Source organism: Rhynchophorus ferrugineus, unplaced genomic scaffold (assembly GCF_030347505.1).
Source record: "Rhynchophorus ferrugineus isolate W39M unplaced genomic scaffold, kcgeb_rfMv2 rfM4, whole genome shotgun sequence".
Lineage (NCBI taxonomy): Eukaryota > Metazoa > Arthropoda > Insecta > Coleoptera > Curculionidae > Rhynchophorus > Rhynchophorus ferrugineus.
This window is the reverse complement of record NW_027472583.1, coordinates 8,324,936-8,350,929: the sequence shown is the minus strand read 5'-3', so window position 1 is coordinate 8,350,929 and position 25,994 is coordinate 8,324,936. Positions and strand designations below refer to the sequence as shown.

The 25,994-nt window shown below is 31.7% G+C and overlaps 2 protein-coding genes across 4 annotated transcripts in view; one reads left to right on the top strand and one right to left on the bottom strand.

Moving 5' to 3' along the window:
• The window catches only part of ITR (inotocin receptor), a 225,125-nt gene that overhangs the window by 84,421 nt on the left and 114,710 nt on the right, over nt 1–25,994 (top strand). The window lies entirely within an intron of this gene.
• Nucleotides 17,194–25,963, bottom strand: LOC143196697 (uncharacterized). Its single transcript, XM_076404584.1, has 2 exons — nt 25,758–25,963; nt 17,194–17,425 (listed from the first exon to the last, which is right to left on the bottom strand). Exons 1-2 carry the CDS (start codon nt 25,909–25,911, stop codon nt 17,274–17,276), a joined length of 306 nt encoding a protein of 101 aa, XP_076260699.1. The 5' UTR covers nt 25,912–25,963; the 3' UTR covers nt 17,194–17,273.

Here is a 25,994-nt window from a genome sequence, read left to right as displayed (position 1 = left end):
ATGTACGACATCACAGATAACGTTTTCAACGGTATAAAACATGTGAAATAATTGCTTGTAGCTATTCCTGTTCTGAAAAAGCTTGAAAAATAATATTTTCGAAGACATCAATGATTTGACGATATAATATATTGACGACATTCTGGAAAAATATCTCCATTGCCGTGTACGTTAAGTTCTTATAAGTGGAAATCATTCACGGAAAGATTTTTCGTTCATATCCGACAATACTTCTGCTGTCTACCGATTGATCGAATTCATCCAATTTGTTTGCCTTTACTTTACGACCGTTTTGGGCTCCAATCTTCTGATGATAACAGGACGATTTTTTAGATATAGAGAGCGTGCAACAAAATATACGTCAGATGTTAAAATTGAGATATTTGGGTATCAATCAATAAACTGCTATAAAAGAATATATTTAAAAATACTTTAAGTTTTTAACAGGCTTTTGATTAAAATATTATTTCTATTTTATTTATTTAATATTTAAATCGCTTTAATGCTATCATCCATGTCAGCCTCTCTAGCAATAATTTAATGGCTGATAGTATTTGTTGACTGATTTTTACTGACTTTGATACAATAGTCTAGAGCTAAGAGACTAAGCTGCTGTAATCCTCCTTTGGTGACCTTACACCTTGAACTGTGATGGATGTGCTGGGGATCCATGAACTATGGGTGTTTTCCAAAGCTTAAATATTTCTTACTTGGTATAGTTTATGGCTAGGGATCATTGAACACCTTAAATCCAACTTTTATGACTTTACAGATTCAGCAGCGAGACTATTGCCCGAACTACACTTAACTATATCAAGAAATGCTTCGAATAATAAAAATAAGTATGGCTAGGGGTCGTTGAGCATTTTCGACCTACCTTTTGTGACCTTACAGCTCCAGGAGCTATACTTCTGCCTGAACTCCACTTAACTACGCCAAGAAACACTTCGAGTAACTGCGAAACGATTACCAATTCTACGTCAACTTGTCTTTTTTTTATTATTTAATCGTATAGGCTGTCCAACAAACAGAAAAGTTTAGTTTACTTGAAGAACGGTGTTATTTTACGGAAGGAATGATTGAAAGAAAGAATGTTCAGATCCTGTAACGTTTAAGGATCTTCAAGTATCCTCTCCTCTCCTATTTCGGAATCCAAACTGGAAATGTGATGTATTTGTTTATAAGTGGATTAAGCCATTTTAACAGTTTTCTCAAACGTGTTGGACATAGCAGGTAGGAACGAGATAGGCCCATACGATTGATTTGTTCTGCCGATTTGTTAATTTTTTAAAGCATAATTATTTGAATAATTGAAAAAAACAAACTTATTGAATACAAAAACTCTTTGATCCACAGTACAAAATAACGAACCGTACTCACAATGTATTGTCCGAGTTAAAAAAATTTAATTGTTTACAAAGAGGAAAATAAACCAGAAATATAAATATGACAAAGTTGTTGCTCCATTATTTTTCCGCGTTTTTTATCATTTGACTTGATGCTATATAACTGTTGTTTACGACTTGAATTTACTTTTTTTATTTTCTCTTTTATTACCGTTAATTATACGACGACTATTTTTATGGATTGATATATACTTTATATATTTTTTATGGATGTTTCTTATGCACAGGTTTAAATAAATTTGTATATTCTGTCAATTATTTTGTAGTTATTAGAGCATAAGTACTATAGTACGATTTTTTAATTGTGTTTCAAAAGCAATGTCTAATTATCTTAATGATATAAAAGTTGGTTTTCGAATTATCATATATTAGAACTTTTTGTTTGACCTGATGATTTAGATTTTGAATAAAATATAAAAAAAACTGAACCGATTTCAAAAAATAAATATGGAATTGACTAAAAAGTAAAAAATAATTAAACTTAGATTCTTAACATAAACAAACACTAGTAATAACTAATAAAAAAAAAACAAAAACCGTATTTAACCTATCTACTACCCGTATTTCTTATTCTACTGTATCCACGCAAATTAGCTTAATACCTACCTACCGAACAACAAATTAGATTTGTTTAGTTCGTAATTTAATTATGTATATATGTCATAAAATTATCTTATTGTTTTTGTGTTGTGTGGGCTCGTCACCGACTTCAAACTTAACTTACTTAAGTAGAATATAAAATACGTATAGTAGATAGGTTAAGTAATGTTTTTGTTTATTTCGATTGTGTTATTATAATTATTATTCTTTGAGGTCGGTTCAATTTTTTTGTTAAAAATATTTTATTTTTCTCTTTTTAGTATTACTGCAATGAGTAGTCTAAGTAAAGGTGCAGCCCATATGAGGAAAAACAGGAATAAAAACAAATATTGAAAATAAGGAACGCTTCAGGCCCCGGGTGAGCTACCTAGTCTAGGTGATTTGACAAATGTTGTAACCAAATTAGAACAACAAAATGTTGTTGCCCGAGAAAGTTGTTGTGCGAGAATAGGACCTAATACCATTAAAATTTTAGTGTTTCGCCCTATTTCCCTCTTTTCTCTTAAACAATCGTGACTTGCTTCCTATGGGACCATCTCAGAAGTGCACTTTTTCGATTGAAAAAAAGACAAGCTCATCATTGATCGGTTCTTTAATTGATCGGCGAACATACATCAACAATCAACTTAAGTCAAGCAACGTAATTCACTTTTTTCAACATAAACTATTTCCATTTTTTACATAGACGGTTTTCTCATTTAATATTATAGAGTATTCGATGTATACAGGCGTTAATCTTAGAATATAAAGTTCTATTTTTAACAGTAATTATGTCTTTATTTTACTTGACGAATATCTGTCAATTTCTAATTACCATTTTAGTTTCAAAGAATTTAAAATGGCGATTTTGATGTCAATGCTATATTTAATTGCAAGACATACTAGATGAAAAGCTCGAATCAAAGTGTCAAGGGACTTTCAGACAGCTTAGCAGTTGAAGAATCTGCTGTTTAATCGGGTAGTTTGAGATAGGTTTTCACATCGAGATCGAACTGGAAAATATGTGACAATAAAGTCTTATGCATATGCTGTGATCAGCAAGGTGTAGTATATACTGAGCTGCTAAAACCGAATGACTTTGCTACTGCAGTTGTCTACCGACGTCAATTGAGCAATTTTATTGACGTGTGGTTATAAAACACCCTGGTAATAATGAGTAACAAGTGCAAAGTCATCTTTTAGAGTCTTCTTCCTATGTCTGAGGGATATATTGTTGCAGTTCAAATGGGACTTTCTGACGTACCCAGCATACTCACCAGACATAGCAGCTTCTAAAATGATGATAATGTTCAATAATATATCGATAATTGGATCTATATTATAGCAACATTTTTTTCGACACAGTATCGTCATCCTACCAGAAAGATGAGATCAAGTTATAGAGTGTCAATGAAAATAATTTTATTAATATATATTGTATCAATTTTTCTCAATAAATGTCTGTATAAATTTAAAACATTATTCAGAAAATAAATAAGCATCTAAGATTTAAAACATATAGAAAAAAGGTTATTTTATTTCCAGATTAATGTTATTCCAGCATTTTATAGACAAGACAAGACTAGACAGGTAATATGTAAAAAACTATAATTCGGTAAATTGAAGTATACATTTTTATGAAATTGGCAACAATAATAAGAGAGTAACCTGAAAAAATTAAAGACAATTTTATTATATTGTCTTCCCTTTTATTGTTATTCTCTGCTTTCCCTTAATAGTGTTATTACCTCGAAAATTGGATGAAAAGGTACGAGGGAGATTTTTGAGACGCCGAAGTGTAATCAAGTTGAACGATTCAAGAGCGATTATTTACATTTCCAGACATCAAATGGAAATTCTCGTCGCCTATTTAATTTACTTTTAATCGCAATTAGAGTCAGCATTCTAATGTCGGACGGATGCTTTTCACTCTGAGGTAATTTATAACCGCTATCGGTGAAAAATCTGCGGCCGCAAAAAAACAGAAAGTCAAAGACAAGATCTTACATCAATAGTCTTGTTTTTTCTGAGTCGTTGAAATGGCTTATTGAGGGTTTACCGAAAATGTTAAAACATTAGCTGGGGAATAATTAATGAGATGGTCTTATCTTTTAATTTAAAACTACTTTCTAGAGCCTCTGGTTTTTATCTCTGAAACTAATGATATTCACTTTAAATGATTATTCAATAGACATGATGCTGATTAACTATAAATTTATGTTTTAATTTTTTTTAAATATTGTTCGGCTTTTAAGTAATGAAACTGATGCTGCTATAGAAGTAGAATTATATTGATTGTATAGATCAGTTCTAGTTGGTTGTGGATCATTTCATTAGACAAAATTAAGAAAAATAATCCATGGCTTGAAAGACAAATCTTATTAGTTTTCGAAAAATAAAAAATTCATATTATTGATGTTAAATATGAACCTCGGATCGTCTAGCTAATCGTTAAAAAAACAAAAAGTTGTCATTTTTACAGTATCAACTAAATTATTTAATCTTACAACATTTCTACGGAACTAAACATAGTTTTGAGCCATTTTATATAAAAGTGGACACCCAAAGAAGCTTGATATTTGAATTCCACTTCATTTGATAGCGTAAACTTTAATGTACTGAGTTTCTATTTATAACTATATATCGTAAAGAAGAAGATATGTTTGTAAAGACCGCATTCAGATCAAAGAAGGTGATATTAAGTGTTTGGTTTGATTGGAAAGAACATCATGAGCTGCTAAAACCCGGCTTAACTAATTATTCCATAAATTTTACAATTAACACGACTTAACGGTGAAAGAAGGGCATAATGGATCAATAGAATATCCATCGTTAAGCATATCTTGACCTGTTGGATAGCCTGATTCGTTACTTCAGTTACGGAAATATAGTTTTACCAAAATATCTTAAATATGGACAACTCCAAAGCTACTTTTTCCTTTAAAATGGGGCTTTCTTCACGACACAACTACACGAGATTGGACGGTTTGGTTCTCGTGAGTCTACATAGTTCAGTGTTTTTCAAGAGTTATAGCATTTTGGCATGGACTCTTTCTTTCGTCTTGTTGAGAATTTCTTGATTTCATTTATCGGAGGTCTCGGTGTAAGTAACCGTTCTTGTTGTATCTTCTCAGGACTTTATCTGAAATATTTGTTTAATGTTATAATTCATAATAGCGTTCCATAGACCCATATAGGCTTGAGTATTTGCAAAGTAACAGTAGTTATTATGTACAGATAATTTAGACTTACTTCTCAATAACCAGTACATTTTTTTGCAGTTTTATTCTAGTTCTATTCTTTTATTTTAATACATTAATTAGAACTTAATTTTTATGAATAAATCTGCTTTTAAAAAACCGTAATTACGCATCTATCAAAATCCTTGCAAGATAAATATGTTTCAAAAAGCAAATTATAATAATTATATATACATATTTGTGGTATCAAAAAACCAATTATAATCAATTAAGGACAATAAGGTTTATTTTGTAGGTTACGAAAAACACCATTAGCCCAACTCAACGGCAGTCGATTCGGCTTCGGCCCTTTCGACTTCCGCGCAATTTATAATGGCTATCAGCGAAAAATCTATTAGGCACGAAAATCAGTAAAAGAGGAAAGCACTACGCCGTGCGCTATCTCGTCTGGATTAGGACCATAGCTGCTTCCGAAAGTGGCTGGAATGCTCATTTCAAATGCTCTGGATTATATTACGGCTATTTCCTTGAAATAAAACCACCATCTCCAAAAATAACGTCGAGATTTTTAAATAGAATATGTCTTTCTGTATATATAATACAGACATTAGTTTTAATTAGTGTTGGGAACTATCGACTGTTTAGTAATTGACTACTTTTTACTATCGACTGTTTCAGTCGCTATTTTTGGTCTGACTGATTTCGTTACTATTTACTATCGACTGTTTCAGTCGTGTACTTTTAGTTACTATTTTTGGTTCTACTAGTTTCATTCGACTAATTTTTAACGTTCTGGCTCTGTCGTCCTAGCCGCGACCTTGCAAAAATGTACCCAATTTAGGCTTACATGGATTTATATGTAATATATATAGTTTTATTTTTTTGTTTTGGTAATTTGCTTGTAAATAACAATATATTGTATATTAATATAGCTGCATCTTGGAGCGATATTTTTGAAGATTGTTAATGTAATAAGAAGAAAAAATTAAAATTGTGAAAGATAAATAGTAAAATAATTTTGACTGTTTTAATGGCAATAATAGGTATTATTTCGATTACTCTCTCGATTTTTGTTCAAAATTATTTCCGTTCAATTATAAATAAATAATATACTTTATTTAATAAGGCTCAATAGTTATTGTGCGATTATTTTTAATTATGCCATGAATTAGTTTTTTTTCTATAATTAGGTATATGTTTAATTTTTATTTAGTATTTATGGTTATTGTACATCTTTAGTTCTTAGGTTTTGTTTAAGTTATATTGAATTATCTATATTTATTATAGTATATTATTTGTTAATAGGAATTAAGCATATTAAAACACTATAAAACGTTTATAGGGTATTTCCCATTCAACATTCAAATATAAAACTAATTCTACTTCATTTAAAATGAAATTATTATTTGCATGTTAATAGTATTCAGTAATAATTTGTTTTCTATTCTTTTTTAATGTTACCAGTTATACTACCTTTGGAAAAATAAAATTAACTGCTCCAAGCAATTATCTACGTCTTTCCTCTCTCACAATTTATACAGGAAATGTTTCGTACATCTTCATCTGACATTACGAATTACGAAATAAAATAGTCGAACCGTGCAATTGACTGAAAATAGTAATTACTTTTTTTCATTTTTTTTATTTTCAGTCGCTATTTTTTTGACTATCGAGTGTTTCGACTGTTTTCAGCTACTGTTCCCTACACTAGTTTTAATTAATAATATCGATTAAACTAATATCGAAATTCATGTAGTTCATTTTTTAAAATAAAATTATGCTTAAAATTATTCTGAATGTGAAGCAGAATAAATGGTTTACAGAAAAAACTTTTATACCTGATAAATCACAGTATGCTGCTGAATCAGTTCCTAGTTCATTTTCAATAGTTACTTGATAATAAATAGGTGTTACGAATTGTAAAATATTAAAAATCCATTTTTTATTTAACAACAGCTAGAATGAAACTTTACCAGAAAAAGTTTTAGAAGTATATAAAAACTAGATGTAGACAGCCAAGTGTTGAAACGGTTTAGACTGATAGTCTATTCAAAGTTTTTTCCTTCTAATTTTATTCCAGTTAAAAAGAGACACAATGCTGTTTGATTAGTTCGAATGCGTAAACGAATGAGCCTGTCAAAGTCATCCGGTGGTCAGACGTACACAAAGTTCTTAAAAGCAATAGTAATAAGATATTACAACTGTAACCTATAAACTATTGTGACTGTATAGTTAATTGTAGCTTTTAGATATACTATAATGTTAAAATAAATTTTATTTCATAATATTTTTGTTCAAATATTCTATTTAGAATTTAATTTTGTTGTATGTGAGAGCCAAGCTGAATTAAAATTCAGAGTTGATGCGGCAACATTCACGTTTGACGTCACAAATTTAGATGACGTATGTACAAAATAACTTGGAATAGATCATATATTTTATGCTGGTATAATATTTTACTGTTTTGTTATTTGAGGGTAAATAGAGATTCATTTGCTGATTCTAGAACATGGAGCATATAAATGTAAATGCGAGAGCAAAGCAATGTTTATGTCGAAACCGTAGAACGTGGCAGACGGGCTCCAAAATTAGTTTACAGTAATTACAAATTATTCATGTATATGATATGAATCGTTTGACTTTAATGTTAGCTATATTTTCATCGTTTATACAAAATTTTGTGTTTCAAATGACCTGAAATTGTTTAATAAAACAGAACAGTTTTATTATTAAACCAAATATATTGTACTACTTTCAAAGGGAGTTAACTTTTCAATTAACCTGTTAATATGAGTATATTAAATTGACCGAAGCGCAGTTAGCTAAATCTGGAATCATATAATAAACAATTTAATAATGTTAAACAACTAAAATACGCTATCCAAGATGAATAAAAAGAGTTAAATGAAGGTTATGTTAAAAACTTACATGCAACACTGCCGAAGAGATTGATTAAAATTTGTTACTGAAATAAACATTAAAAGTATTGATACTTTTTTTACTTTTTACTAAACTGTGCCATAGTTTTGTCACGTCGTTCGAGCAACAAATATATTATTTACTCACATGTTCCGCATAAAGATCATATAAATAATCAATAATTATCTCTTTGTATCATTTACTCACTTCGGTTAAAAAGTCTATTATTTTAAGTTTATAATCTGGAGCAAAGCCTAATTTTATCAAAGTATTAAAATTATTAGTTGTTTGCAACAGTAGTCTGAGATGCAGCAGACACTTGAAATTAATATGTCTGTTAAATTCAAGCGGTAGTGTTACCACTGTCGAAATAAAACCTTTTTTAATATTATTCCAACCTGATATACGTCAATTTCACTCCAGTTCAGACAAATTAACTCTTTTTTAACCACCCCTCAATTTCAACCGATACTAAGTAGTGGGCGGTTATATTTTATTTTTTCACTCCGGATCTTCTGAAATTATGTAGGCATCGAGCGGGTAACATCTGCGAAAGATTTGGCCGTAAAATCCCGATTACATAAAATATCGTCGATAAATTTAATTTGCTATTGGACCGAGCGTCAATTTATATCCACTTCCCCATCGAAAATATAAAGTTATGTCTCTCCTCTATGGGTCTATGCTGGTTTATATTTTTACATAAGCAGTATTATGATGCTTCCTGTTGAAAGCAAAATAATATACAATTCAACATTATATATAATATACAATTATTAATACAATTATATAATACAATTATACAATATACAATCGTATAAAATATATAGTGCTAATATGATTTCTTTTTATTAATATTTTATATCTGCATAAATTGTTTTTATAATTACTTAAAAACTAGACTCACGTATTAATTAATACTCTTAGATCTTAAGTTAAATGTACACGACTGGATGCACAAAATGATTTCATTGCTTTGAGTGACGTGAAAATGGAGGCTCTCCTCAGGTCTCTTTGCGATTCTCTTTATTTCTTGAGTAACAGTCACTACTTAAAAATATCATTGTAGATAAGTAGTCAATTATATAAGTGCATCTACCGAACCTCTTAGGACGTTGCTCTGAAAAATTTGTATTCAGTTCATATATTGATTTTAAAACTTCCTTGTACAACAGCTTGTAGTTTGCATGAAGATTCATCACAAGTTACCAATCGATTTATATGGAATGATGACATTATGTATTGTTATTGTTCTATGTAAACTCTATACTAATTGATGTTATTTCGTTAACTTTTATTTTCCATGTCCGGGTTTAGTTATTTAGGCTGTAACTCGCATATTGTAATTTTTTAATTACTTCTTCAGTATTATCGCTACCAACCAGTGTCGTAATATCGTTGGCAAATATAACCACTGTAGTATTTTCCTTTGTGATATATCACACGTGTAAAGTAGGTAAAAAATTAGCTTGAGTACATTTCCTTATGCTTTTGCTTCTTTAAATGAAGCGTAGACTTCCTCTTATTAGACTCATTACATTCTGGCTGAGCGTTTAACAGTTACTTTAATAATATTTTCTGAAATTTTCATGTAACTCTTGCATGCCAAACCTTGTTGAAGGCTTGGACTACATAAGAACATTGCTTAGTAGACTTTATTATCTTCGTAGACTTTTTCAATAAGGCCTATGACTCTATGATTTTTACTTTAGCTTTGGTCAACGGGAGTATTTTAAACAATTATTAAACCAGAACCTCCAGAAACCAACCAGAAACTCTTTTGAGCCTGATAGGTTGAATTGCTTCTTATATCAAATTGAATTAATCAAAGGAATGAAGCAAAAGCTAGGTATGAAATAGTTTTATTCCGTAAGACGAGAAAAATAGAAAAGAAAACTTATCTGATCTAGAGTCATTTTGACAGCTGTCAGAACGATTATGTTTAACCAAAGTAGAACGCTATTTCATCACGAATAGAATGATGCCTGTTTTTGGTCTGCTGATACGTCATAAGAAGTTGTTGTTCCTGTATAGGGTAGCAAAGCGGATTATTTATTTTATATTTTATTTATTTATGACCCATCAGTTTTCTTGGGCTATTTGAAGAAAAATTTGAAAAAATTGTCAGAGGAAACTAAATCTGACGAATAGAGCAGTTTCTGATATATGTAACTATGTAACTAACACAAAAATAGCGGTAGTTTTATTGCATCCATTGTTTTTTCAGTTAGTATTAAACTTCAAAAGGCAGTTGTTAAAATTTCATGTTTATAAGTTATTGTGCTAATAATAACACTACATTTCCTTTTTTTAAAACAATGGATTAAACAGATTTCGTGTTTTAATGTTACACTGTTTCTTGATCGGAAAAAATACCGTTCAAGCGATGCAATGGCTTGAAAAGTGTTATAAGGACTACGCGCCATCAGAAACAATAATAAAACATTGGATTGCCAACTTCAAACGTGGTCGTGGAGTGGTCAAATGAGGTTGTAATGCTAGAAAACATTAAAAAAAATCCGCAATATCGTTTTGAATGATCGAAAGGTGAAGTTGTGTGTGTTAGGTAGCATCGTAAAGATATCAAAAGAACGTGTTGGTTTTATATTTCATGAGCATTTTACTATGAGAAAGCTCTGTTAAAAGTGGGTGCCGCGTTTGTTCACTGTTGATCAAAAACAAGAACGTGTTGATTATTCTAAGCAGTGTTTGGCTATGTTTAAATGTAATAAACCGGAATATTTACGTCGATATGTGACAATGGATGAAAGCCTATTTTGAGTGTTAAATAATTTTTAAAATGTATTGCAGATTAACTATTCCCTCCTGCTTGTTTGTTGTATTGTGTAAACAAGGAAATAACATATAACGTAGTTGTATGTGGAGGCGTTATATAGTGAATGAGAAAAAATCTTATATTTCATTCTCAAAATAAATCTGTGTGAAATAAATCTGATGAGAAAGCAGACACGTAAGAAGCTATTTTTATTTATAAGTGTTTTCATTATTATTTATAAGTATTTTTTGTGGTTTTCTTTTCCGTATCGGCCTAATTGAAACCGATTTATATTTGTGGAGTTGAAAGAGGCAAGGGCAAGGCGGAGATTTTCCACTTCGACGAGGTTAATTGACGTGGCTCCTTGGCGGTCCGTAAAAATGGATCAAGAGAGACGAAGAAACGCTGGGATTAGATTGATACCGCAGGCACAGGGCGGAACCAGATCTTTTTAGATAAAATAAAACGGGATTGCGACGGGAAGGGTAGAAAATCGAGAAATATTGAAGTCCGAAAGAGAAATGTAAATGTCGTCGATTTAGTTATAAACGGAATTTATAGACACCGAAAATATAACGTCAGCAACGAATTTAGTAATATTGTATACATCGAATATGACATAACTGGTTAACTGAAAAGTCACCGATCTATAATAGTAAAACAAGTTTTTTTGACACAATTAGTTTTTTTTTATTCAACATAATTCCCTTCAAGGGTGATACACTGATTATATACACGACTCTCCAACTTTTCGATACCATTTTTGTAGTAAGATTTGTCCTTTGCTTCAAAATAGGCGATCAGTTTCGGAGGTGATCTCCTCATTCGACAAACATTTCTTCCCAGCGAGCATTCTTTTGAGATCTGAGAACAGGAAATAGTCGCTGGGGGCCAGGTCTGGAGAATACGGTGGGTGACGAAAGAATTCGAAGCCCAGTTCATGGATTGCCATCGTTTTCGCTGACTTTTGACACGGTACAATGTCTTGGTGAAGCAGCACTTTTTTTTCGTCAAATGCGGCTGCTTTTCGGCGATTTCGTTCTTCAAACGGTCAAATAACGTTATGTAATGGTCGCTGTTGATGATCCTTCCTATCTCAAAGAAGTCAATGAAAATTATTCGATACACATCCCAAAATACAGACTCCATAAACTTGCCAGTCCGCTGTTGCGTTTTCTCACGTTTTGGAGCGTGTCCTAATATCTACTACTTATATCTATCCTATTGTTTAAGATTTTGTTAACTTCCGAGACAAATTTATATCATGTAAAAAGGGAAAATATCAGAAAAGTTTCGATATTATTTGGAAAAAGCTATTGTATTTTTGAATGTTGGCTAATAAGTGGGTAGAATCATTTAACTAATGAGCGTGATGGGTCTAATGGTCTATCATTGTTGCAATTTCTTTTTCCACCAACACAACGTAACCCAGTAGATTTACCACTATATTTTAGTACCTTATAAATTGATGTGTCAACAAATTCATAAACTATTGTCATATCGCCAATTGTAACTGATATTTTGAACTTCATATTTGAAAGTCATGATTCTGAGGCCTCTTTGGTCATACGAAAAAATTTTAAATGATGTGAATCAGATGGAGCAACATAGGGAGACATTCAACTAATGAAATGTTCAATGGTAACATTATGGTTTTGGATTGACGATATAAAAATATTTCGGATTTCCTCAAGCAACTTCTAAGGTAATTCTAAGGGGTATTCTATTGTAAACTGTGCCAAAGAAAATATTCCTTTGGTTTGAATATTTCACATGATAATAACCGATAAATAAAAGGCAAAAATAAAAAAAATCACGTATAAATAATTATCTTTAATAATATAATAACCACAAAGTCCAAATTTCAATCCAATTGGGACTTGAAAGTCTCCAATTATAAGAAAACTCCATATAAACACAAATTGTTTATTCTACATATATAGTCAAAAATATTCTGCATTATCGCTTTATAAAATGGCAAGTAAAAGAAAGTAAATAAATATTATAAACATCAGCATCTTAAAACAGTCATTTACCAAGCTAAGGGCTTGACGATCCCCTGTTTTTATAAGATCAAAGCAGCACTTCTTTACATTTTTTACGTTTCCCAAGAGATCGTCTTTTTTCTTGGAATCAAGGTAAAGCATTCTCAATTTTCCAATTCACTTAAGAAATTATCAGAATAAGTCTTTCTCGTCTTTAACTTTATAAAGGTTGCTTTTCACTATTATAATTGCCGGCCTATATGGTATTTATGGTATTTTTAGTAAATTGCCAGCAAATTCAGCTATAGCAGTCATAAAAAATATATAATAAATCTTTAGGATAATTTTTAGTATTACAAATTTTGTTACGTATATAAATAACTATCTGGCGATTGATAAAAAATTGCTTCAAGGTTAGTAATATTGTTTATTTAAATATTTTAATTTAAAACGTCATATCCAAAGATATCAGATGCCTTTTAAAAATATGTGCTTCAATTGTTATCAGTTTTCTATCGAGTAGACATCACTTGAAATTTTAGAAGAAAATATCAAATAATTTAATTTAAAGTTACAAAATAAGAATAGTACGTTTGAGTGAAAGATCAAATACAAGTTGAAATCCATTAATATCTATACGCAGATACTTAAATTGAAAGCCTTACTATAGTCTGTTGAAAGTTATTTTGTACATACGTAATTTAAATTTGTAACATTAAAACATAGCAATGTTGCCGCATCAAATTCGAATTTTAATCCAGTATAGCTTTGACATACAACAAAATTCTAATCTAAATAAGATAATTGAACAAAAATGTTATCAAATATAATTTATTTTTACATTATAGAATATCTAAAAGCTACAGTTAATTATACAGCTAGAATAGTTATAGGTTAGAGTCATAACCTCTTATCACTATTGCTTTCAAGAGTTTTGCATACAACTGACAACCGGACGACATTGACAGGCTCATTCGTTTATATGTTCGAATTAATCAGCCAGCATTGTGTCTCTTTTTAACTAGAATAAAATGAGTAGGAAAATATTGTCTGATTCTAAGTTAAATTTAAAAATTTCTACAGGCCATATATTAAACATCTTGACGACGTATTTACAAAAAAAACTTTGAATATACTATGTATTAACAGTATCACATTATATTGCTTCTTCTAACTACTAATTGTTTAAATTATAATTCATGACAGCGAAATAACACTTCACTTCTTAAGAGGCGACCAAATAATACATCGATGGTTTCCTCAAAAACTAGGTTAGGTTAAAGCTAAGATTAGATATTAATATTACATATACGCTACAAAGAACTGTTATCTAAGCCCAATATAAATTCACACAAAAATGTTTCAGGTTAAGCCTAAAATACACATTGCTCTAATACTCATGAATTTACTCGAAATAACAACAACATAACACATGATATAATATGGCCTGCTTCTCCCTTATTAGCAGGAATGCTTAATTTTATAAGCCATAACTTAACTCCACGTCCTTATAGTCTCTAGCTTCATAGTTTAAACTATATACCTCAAAATTACTCATTAACAATTTCTACATAATCAAAACCTCCCCTAAAATCAATTCCTCTTCATTGAATATTTTTTTTATTTCTACTTATTACTATTATACTTACTTCTACTTATGCTAATTATCACTTTATTCCCAACTCTTTACCAAAATGATTACTGCCTCATCTCAACCTAAAGTTTAGAGCAGTTAAAAAAGATCTTTATGTTGCTCAATATTTATATAGCAAACAACTTAAGATGGATCAAGTAAAGTATCACTCAAGTAAAGACTTATGCTATGTTATTGTCTCTTACGAGAAGGTACTCGGTTATAAAATACCAAAACCAATGTGGTTACTGGTTAAAAATTACTAACGGAATAGAGAAACTATAAACCAAATATTAATCAGTCAACCTCTTTGTGCACCATAAGTAAACATTAATGTAAGTATAGTAAAACTAGAGAATTTCTTGTATGATTTGGAAATAAATTAAATAGACAAATTGTTAATTTAAAAGGTATACTCATTAGTAATTTTTTTCAGGCATATTTATTGAGCTCCTTGTAAAGTGACTTTGGGTGATATGGCATGTTATTTTAGTGGAAACTGCAGTTATACGTAATTAGAAATTTATGATAATTAATTTCTAATAATTGTAATCATTCTTCGTAAGCTAGAATATAAGTTAAAATTTAAACATGGTAAGGCATTCTGACCTGAGGCCATGTTATCTCTTTATCATTTTAATATACGAAAACGATATAGTAAATTTTCATTAAAAATACTGCATAATTATTGCAATTATCAACTGTGACTACTCAAATAGTCCAGAAGAACCGTGCTGCTTAACGAAAATCTCCCGGAAAAGCTTGGGATGATTAAAAAGTTTTCTGGAGGGTTTCACGGGCTCGCATAAAAACTCTTTAAAAAAGTTTTTCCTTAATGATGATATAAGGTCAGCGGAAGAGCCATCGAGTCGTGTGCTAAATTTATACCAGTTCTGACACTTTTAATCATATATGAAAAACGGCTTATATATATAATATGAAAATAGTTATAACAATCGCGTCCTACAAAAGCAACGAAACCGTTAACTACTCGCTCGTACTCGCTCTCATATTGCATCAGAAATAAAAATATATATTTTCAGAATAAATAGGGCCTTATCAGTTGCATTATATAACATATATTAACGGAAATATTTGAATATTTTTTTACAATATTGCGCGTGTGAAGGAATGTGGGATTTTAGTTAATATAGAGAAAGAGAATGTATGTATAGCCCGTACAATAAAACAACAAACTCACGTTATCACGACTTTTGACGTCAACACGTCACAATGTTGGTGCATCAACTTTGAGTTTTGGCTAACAAAGTCTACCGGTTTGTAACATCTAATTACTATCACAAATGTTTTGAAGAATTTTACAAACCTTTGGCAACATGGCTCATCGGTACCAATTTAAATACCATTTCATAGGCTTTTCGTTATTATTTATTACATGTTTCGATGCATCAGAGATTATTTTATCTCCTTTTAACTGGGATAAAGTGAGAAAGAAAAATCTGCTCCGAGTTTAAAACGAATTTTACATTTTTACAAACATCACATCATTGTTATTTCATTATATCATTACATATTTTCAGATATTTTAGACTTTCCTTTAGATTTAAAAACAAATGGGCAATATTGCTGCATATAGATTTTAGCAAAATGCAAAATATGAAATATTACCAAGTTTTTCGTTTCTTTTACCCTCTCTCTCTCCAATTGGAAAAGAAAAATATGTTAACTTATTAAGATAATGCGTTACTGAGAAGAAGAAATGAACACGAAGACACTTTTATCTATTATGCGATAGTCAGAAATGACCTGGAATGTAAGTTTATGTCCAATTATTCATCATCATCTTGAGGATGTAATTGTTGTAATATTTTTAACATAAATTGAATATAATAGTAGATTAAACAGGTAACATCAAGACAGAAAAAAACTTTATAGCATACCATCTTTGGATTTTCCTTTGTTATAAGTATCATATTTTTCGTTCATTCCTATCTAGGGACAATATCCAATGCAATTTGTTTTGTTTTTAATACAGTAAAGAGGAAAATATAAAAGAAAAGCAACGAGGTAAACCTTAAGGGGTGTAAAAACAGGAGAGGATGAGAAACGGCGCAGTAAAAAGAACCAATTGTTTAGCCACAAAGAAACTAATAAACTCGGCTATAAATGCTGGATAAAAATACGGGGGTTGGATCTAAAGTGCTGGTGATATCATTTAATCTGCCTTTAATCGAAAATATACGCAGAACAAGGATCTGTTAATAGAAAATACGATATCGTGTATCTTAAAATGTTACTGCTTTAGTTATTAACATAATATGGAAAATACAAGAGCAGTCATTGATCTTTGAATAACGGCTTGGTAGTCTGGACGATTTGTCGATAAAAATATTATTCCCCAGCCTGAGACCGGTTAACTGCAGAGCCCAGAAAAGGTTTTTACGATACAATTTACAGTTTTGGGTATTAAAAACGAAAAAAAGCCGGCCCGGCCAAACGGTCACTAAACAGGTCCAATCTTAACAACGGATTAGGAAACGAAATCCCTAACAACTTTTATATGAACGCTTTTCCCTTTCCTTCCTATCTTAAACCTTTCCCGAACGCTCGTATATATAACCCGGTTCCCTTTTTTTGTTCCCTGACGCTCCATTTAATTAGCCCTCCCTCCTCCTTTTCCTCTGTTTCTTCTTCCTACCGAATTGGCGAAAGGCGATGTATTGAAACGAGCTCATTGTTTTATTAATTTTATAATTCGATCATGTCGCAAATTTGAGGTGATGGGAACAAAATAAGATGATGTTGGTGCATTCTTTAGCCTTCCTCCTCTTCGGCGCCTTCTTCCGGAGCTGCTTCTTCGCCTCCGCCCTCCTCCGCTTCACCCTCTTCGGCGGGAGCCTCGCCTTCTCCCCCTTCTCCTTCTTCTCCGCCTTCTCCTCCTTCGCCTTCTTCACCCTCCCCTCCTCCTAAAAATAAAAGGATCACTTGAGCTCAGTAGGTCAACTAATATATAATTGTTATCAGTTGTAACTAAGTAATAAAGTGGGAAAAGTAATTTGATTTTTCAGTTAATAATTCCGTTACTATAGAACTTAAAAGAATTTTGGAGTAAAACCGAACCAATTTTTTTTTCGCAAACATTCTAGTAGTCGTTTCAGAGACCGAAACAGATAATATCTGGGCGAGATAAAATCCGAGCTATATCGCAAATACATCGAAACCACCAACGCAATATCTTTTAATTTTTTAACCGACTTCAAAAAAGGAGGAGGTTCTATGTTCGAATTTATAATTTTTTTTAATGTATGTTCACCGATTTTTCCGTCAAATTATTTTTTTCATTCGAAAGAGTGCTCTTTCGAGGTGGTTCCTTTGGAACCAAATCCGTATCTGTAGGGGGAGAAGAGGGGAAATCGAGGGAAATGTTCAAATTTCAAAGGCACGTATAATGTTTTCAAATATTTTTTATCTATAATAATCAGATATTTGTGTATAATGTGATTGCTGAGCTGATGTGATGAAAAATCGGAAGCCGCTCAGTTCAAAATCTATTCAGTTTGCTTTTTAAACACAAACTATAGCATATACGACCTCGCAGAATTATTGTTCACAACTGCTTCGATGGTGTAATAGTTAAAGCGTTTAGCACCCAAACGGGGGTCGCGGGTTAGACTCCCGGTGAGGACAACTTTTTTTTGTTGTTTTGTTAGAACATTAGAAAGTTTAAAAATAGTAAAAAACCAAATTAATAGGCCATCTAATATTAGGTCCAACGAAAAACTTTTCTTCATATTTCGACTCCGACTTTAAGAAGATATTTTATAAATTGGCTCATCAATCTCAACTTAATGTGCAGAGGTGGTAAAAAAGTTTAGGCATGCACTGTTTCATCATAAAAACGGCCGTTCTAACAGAGCGTTTGCCGATACCATCTGGAGGAATCCTCTCTATTCACTAGGCCTCGTTGTTACGCATAACGGTGCTATTTCAATTAATACGGCGATGTTCATTTTTAAATTATTTTATGGACAGACATAAAATTGTCATCGGATGGAAAGTGTTCGGTTTTTTTATTCCCCGCCACGGCTTCCACTGTTAATGGTTACCACTATCCCTTTACGACACAACCACCCTCGGAAAGTTTGCGTTTTGGCGGCATGGGCCTATTTGACAGCGGAGAGACAGTGGAAAGGACCTGTTCGCGAATTGGAATGCCCCATAAAAATTTAAGAAGCCGATGTTCGACTCTTTTCCGTCCGTGCAGTAAACCCAAACGCCTAATAAAATATAATGGCGGAATTTATTTTGGAACGTCGCAAATGGCTTTAACATAAACGGAATTCGATGCAATGAATGACATACGAGGGTGAAAGTAACGATGATTACTCCGAATTGTCTCGTTAGTGTTTGCCAGTTGCTTAAATAAAATATAAAACGACTGGTAGATGTAAAGAACTTGAAACATTGTATTAGATGTAAGCGCTTCAAGTGCACGCGTATCTGGCAGATCGTTTTTCATTTGTTTTGAGGTGGCTTTATTGAAGCAGTAATATGGGACGATATATTAGGTGCTTGTATGTATTCTGATATTTTTTTTGCTATAAATACATGCATTTACTGAGAAGAATTGATACTTCTTTAGCATATTAGAAACCGTATATCAGCCAAGCTTGCTGAATTGGTCTAAACAAGTGATAATCAGACGGCGTTATGTCTAGTGTATATATTAGGTGCGGGTGTGGCAGAATTTCAAGCTGAAATAGTGTATTTTTCACAACTCTAGTAATGTATTGCCAGGCGTTGTTATATCATGTCTTTTTTTCTCTGTAACGTTTTTTTTGCAAGAACAGGTCGTTCGATCTCTTCAAATATCAGCAGACATCTGCAGTAACAACTTAAGTTAATTTTAGGAACTCGTAATAAATTATACCTTGCTGATCCCGCTCTACATATACCAAAAGTTTATGGACAAAGATATTGGTCTTAGGTGTCGATATGATGGCTCCTCTCGATTGGTCCATGATTTTTTTAGGATTATGATAAAAGTTTCACTTTACAATGGCAATCACAAAGCGCCACAGAAAAATTTCTACCCCATTGTTGTGACGTAATTAAGTCTACTATTGTTTTTGAAAAATCGTATGAAAATTATGTAAATGGGTCTTTAAAATGCCAAAGAATCAAACCGACAAGAGCAAGCAACACATTGCGGTTGTGTTTTATAATAGATTTCGACTGTATACACTGGCCCCCAGTTTGGGCATGTTTGGAAGCTGAACATTTACCCTTAAGATCATTGAGGTCCTTCAACCTTCTTACAATAATTCAATTAATTTTGGTGTTGTTGATTTCGTGTTGATTTCGCAAATTAATATTATTTCTTTAATTAATTAATTAATTTTGTTATAATTTATATTTGAGTATTTTACCATGTTCCAGTTTATGTTGTATTTATTTTTGTTTACGCTTAATAGTTTTTCTATGATTGTTCTTCTACAATGCTCTCAATTTTTTATTATTATTAGCCAATAATTGTTTTTTGTGTTTCAATTGTTTTTTGTTTGCCTTTCTACCCGTTTTTTATTTGATTTTATTTACATTACGTATTCCCACTAACATTTCATTCCCTTTCAGAATAAATCAGCAAAAAAATCGATTCTCTACAAGGAGCGAAAATATTATATGACACAGAAGTTTACTGGAACAAATTTCGCTAAAACATTCGATACAAAATTAATGTAACTGCAATAACATCTAGTAATCATTCTGTATATTAGACACTTAAGGAAACTAATTCACATTCGTTGCTTTCTACACGGTTGATATTAATGTTTAGCACGTTGAGAAACGACATTTCAGCTGAAACCCATTTCAGGGCGATGGTATGTTTGTCAATTGACGAGACCGACATATTGCATCGTCTTGAACCTCTAACAGTTCGCCATTTACCGCCTAACTTTCACAAGACAAACTTTGCTCGGTTCCTATCGCATGTAAATATTTTAGTACAAACATTAGTTTTAGTAATTTTTTGGCTTAAGATATATATTTAACATATATTGTGAGTAATTTTATTTAAATCACTTCAATATAATTAAAAGTATTATTATGAAGAATTAATATTTTAGAACTTTAGTTAGAATAAGACGGTGTTTCAAGTAACTTCATTTCTCTGTCATATTTCTCAAAATGAATGTATTCTCATATATTTCAAATACTAAACAATGATATATGGTCTATTTTTGTGGATGATATCATGCTATTATTCTGATAAAACTATAATTATGCTTTTAGGAACATTTTCTAAACAGTGAAATAACCTCTGGTCAGTAATATGCCACAGAGAACTTTTCTAGCAATGAAATTGATAAAGCCCCCTTTTGGATATTTTTCGGACCATGTAAACATCTTGATCTCTCTCTGAAGCATCTTGAGACAGTTGATTCATTAGCTGCTAAGCTGTCTGTGAATTATTTGTGAGTTTTTAAACTAGGTTTTCATCCATAAGTCTTTAAATTTCTTTCAATTATGTTTATACTTTTTTGGCTCTCCAGACCATCCTATGTCATTTATATCAAAATTATCACTCATAAATCGTTGAAACTAAAACCGACAATTGGTATATGACAGAGCAGCATCACCATAAGTTTCTGATCGTGCTTGATGGGCGTCGGTGGAAGATTTCTTCAAATTAAACAACAAAAGTAATTAATGTAACTAATGTTCGTTGTTGTGAAAACCAAGCTGATTCTTTTCAAACTTAGTTCACTAAATTATTTGTGTGATAGACACACTTTAAATGGCGAAATATTTTGAAATCATACTATTATATAGAAAAATGTCAAAACCATCGAAATTTACAGTTAGGTTGTTACTTTATGTTTTTGCCAATACGTATAGTAACTAAATGAAAAAATATTTTAAAAAGTTATCTTACAAGAAGAAGAGTTATTGCAATTATTGCCATGCCATGAATAATTATGACTAAACTACTTCCCTAGTACTTGGAAGTTGCACAAGTCTGTTACTTGTGATATCCAAAATTTTTGCGGAACTATATATTAAGAGATTATCATAATAATTATATCATAATATTATATAATTATCATAATAATTATAGTTGATCAGCAGATCAACATAAAAAAGGCACCTAATGCATATAGCATGAACAATATATATGATTCCTTAAGGAAAATATTCTAAAATTCTAAATATTTAAAAGTAGAGAAAAATATTCTCTACTTTTAAATGAGTGTGTATGTATGTATTGCTAAAATAATATAGTATGTAAGGACTACAAAAGCATCTTCGGACAGCATCCCTTTTCTGATATTTTTCTATGTTCCTCTACTTGAATATGTAATATACGGAAACAAATATCTTTTACATGGAAATCCTTGGTGCTGACATCGAGTCACACACTCTCCAACAATATTATTTTGATATGCAAATACAGTAAGGCAAATGGAATCGGCAGTAGGTATTGGTATATTTTTAAAAATATATAAATATATGAAATACGCTGTTTTTCGATACAAATATTCAAGCAGATGACCAAACTAAAGCCATGAACCCGATTCAAGAGAATTGTTTCATATATATATATATATATATATATGTATATATATATATACAAACACAAATTTTGAAGCCAGAGTAGACCTCTCCTAACTCTAACCCCATAATTGCACAAAAAATCATTATGAAAAAAAACAAAGTTTTTTGTAGCGTTGTAAATACCCAAGAGTATATTAGAAATCATGACATCCAGAAAGATCTAAGGGTGCCAATGGTCAGGGAAGAAATTAAACGGTTTGTGAAAAAACAGCAAGTGATTGTGGGAACATAAAAACATGAAAATACTACAATTACTCGACAAAAGTTAGGACTTAAACGAAGGTTGAAGAAACAATAACCCGTTGATCTAGTGTAAGTAAGATATGTGTGCAAATTGTGCCGTACTTGAACTTATGTGTAGTGCAGCAGTGGAAATACAACCATCAAACGCTAAGTAAGTTTGGGTCTGACATCTTAGTTCTGGACTTAGTAAGAACAATATTTAGGAAAAACTACTAGACAATGAATCACTACCTATAATGTGTGCCATATGATTTTTAAATTAAAAAAAATCATACTTAACTTAAATCATAATAACTTTAAATAATTTGTGTACATTTTCTCTTTTGTTCTGTTCTAACATAGAATATTAATGAGCTAATAAGCGATCCGTCCTGTGACTACATTATCGATGACATTTTTTTTGCTTCACTCGCTAAGCTTTTATACGATGTAGACGAACATATATCCCCTCAACTCTATTAATAATTCAAATTTTAATGTCATTTATCTTCTTTGACGTCGATCTAGCATGGGTAAGATACAATATTTGATAAGTAATTGGAATCTTTGACGCGATAAACTGAAGAGGTCGATCGATCCTCAAAAGTAAAGAACAAGGCGGTGAAAACGTTTATACATGATATATATTCAACGCAATCTTACCGATGATTTTCTTTTTTTTAACTTTTTACTTTATTATTAGTAAAACACAAAATATATATTAGTAATCCAAATTTATTTTATAATATAGCGACAAATACCAACGCCAATTACAAAGCGTAACAGGTCAATTAAAAAGTCCCTGGCCTGCCACATAGATGGCGCTACTAGAATTAAATCCATATGTTTTTTAGTTAGTCCTAACTCTCAAAAGATTCGTGTATAAATTTGGCAGCTGTCGGATCATTAGTTTGTGAATTACATTTTAAGTGAAGCAACTTTGGTTATTGTGAAAAAAATGGATAAAAAGGAATTTCGCGTGTTGATAAATTATTGCCTTTTGAAGGGAAAAAATACAGTTGAAGCAAAAACTTGGCTTGATGCTGAGTTTTCGGACACTGCCCTAGGAAAATGAAGCATCAAGTTTAGACGTGGTGAAATGAGAATCGAAGACGGTGAACACAGTGGACGCCCAAAAGAGGTTATTACCGACGAAAGCACTTAAAAAATCCACAAAATGATTTCGAATGGCCGTAAATTGAAACTGAATGAAATAGCAGATACTCTAAAGATATCAACTGAACGTGTACATCATATCATTCACGAATATTTGGGTATGAGAAAGCTCTGTGCAAAGTGGGTGCCGCGCGAGCTCACTTTTGACCAAAAACAATGACGAGTTGATGATTCGGAGCAGTGTTTGAAGATGATCAAGCGTAATAAACCCAAGTTTTGCGTCGATATGTGACAGTGGATGAAACGTCAACAATTGCTCCATCATTTCATTCCGAAATCTAATCGACCGTTATCCAAGTGAACTGCACACGACGAACCCGCTCCAAAGCGTTTTAATGCGCAATGAATTTCTTTTATTTCGGTTTCTTAGTCACTACCCTACAGCTTGAACAATATGAAATTTTGTCGAAGACTTAGGCGGTCGATGAAAACGATTATTCTGCAAGATATAATAACAACATAATACAAGTATTTCAGAATGAGGTAAGACTCCGACTGGTAGTGCTGTAAGCGCTGTAAGTCTTTGATAACACTGAATTAGAACGTATGCTCAATGCAACTAAATTGTGTGGTCTTGTGTGGTGAGGTATACTAAAAGGTAAAAATACTGAGAAGTACTAGAACTTTTATTTTATTTTATCTTATTTTGTTACGTTCTAAATAACGATCAATAGGTCTTTTTAAATAAGTTCCTAGATTTAAACCACTGTAGAGACACAATGTAAAATAATCGGCAACGACAAGTAAAAATATATTAATAATTAAAGTAGAATATTATTTGTATATTGCCGAAATTCGTATACGGACACTTTCGAATTCATGTAGTGAAGTTTAAATCGTCTGTATTTACCTTCTACTTTGTTCTTTATATCTATTCCTATAAAAAAGAATATTTAATAAAATACTAGTTTGATTGAGGCGATTTAAATACGTATAAATTATTGAATAAATATCAAATATGAAACGAATAAGTCACACTCATTATTGTAAATGTCATTTCAATCACTCTATTATGAATGCTCAATGTTCAGTTGAAAGCAGATTCAGGACAGCTGCAAGCCTTTCCGAGCCTATCCTATTTATAGCTTTTTCCACACTTTCGGGCCGTAACCATTTTTAAAAACCGAAATTAATTTTTTCCCAATCATATTTTTTTAGCTTCAAATCAATCAATTATTTGTTGTGTTTTAAATACATAGAAGGGTCATTCAAGAAACTCTTAGGAAAATATAGAAAAATAAATTATACTTGAGCACAACTTCCTTTTAGCTTATAACACCGGTCTGCAACAAAAACGTGGTTTGAATAGTAGACTTTCCGACTATACTTTTGGTATGGTATGCTTAATATGAAAGTAATGTGTAAAAAATTCCAGTACGTCAAGATTTTCCATAAATTCATCAAAAAAATCATATAGGTGCTCTAGGTCATTTCGTACACCTCAAAGAAACCTGTAAGAACAAGAACAAAGAAAACAAGAAGTGATCAGCAGGAGTGCAGCGATTTTAAAATTTCGTTCATGTTACTCAGACAACAAGCTGAGTATACTAAGTTCACTTCTTTTTATGTCTATGGGATAGCAAAGACCGAGCAAATCATTGGATCAAAAGCAGTTGGCCATCGAGGGAGTTTAAAGTTGGTAAAAAACGTCCACCCAGGACTGTGCTTCATATAAAGTTGGGATTCATGAAGCAATTTTGAAGATTACTTCAAGTATATAGTTTCAAATTGTCCAGATCTCTCAGAAGCAAAGGTGAAGGGAGGTGTTTTCGTCGGGTGTTCCATGCACAATTCATCACGACCTTAACCGATCCTCAAAAAGAGCGGTGGATTGTTTTCAAATAAATCATAGAGGCATTCTTGGCAATCATTAAAATCCTAACTACAAATAAATTGTCAAAAGAAACTGTAGGTTGCCTAATGATTTTGAATTGTCCACATTCTGCCACCTCACTTACCTTACAGTAAACTTGAAAGATGTGAGTGAAAAGCAAGGTGAACGATTTCGCCCGGATATTAAAAATATGGAGACCAAGGAAAATGGAGTGTCCCGACGATAGCAGATTTCTGTTGGATGCTTCCAGATTTTCCTTACAAGCAAAAATATATAATGAGGAGCCTCATTGGGAAAAGGGTTTTAGTATGTGCCAATGAAATTGTATTAGTTAAGAAAATAATCAACCAAATAATGTAAACAGTATCCAGCGATAGAGAACTCTACATAGATATCTATAGAGGATAAAAATGCCTTTTTCCATATACTATTTATAATAAAACGAGTACCTTCTTGTTTATTCTTCTCCTCTTCGGCCGCTTCTTCCGCGGCTTTCATTAGAGCCATACTATGAACGACAACAGCAATACAACAGCCGAGACATATCAACAACACCCCCAGCGGGTGGATGGTGAGTGCTTGCACTTTTGGTTTACACGCCATGATTTAACAGAATCTTTACTGACAAAGTGTGTGACACTGACATGTTTTAAAAGGCCACTAACCTACGCTGACAAATGATAATG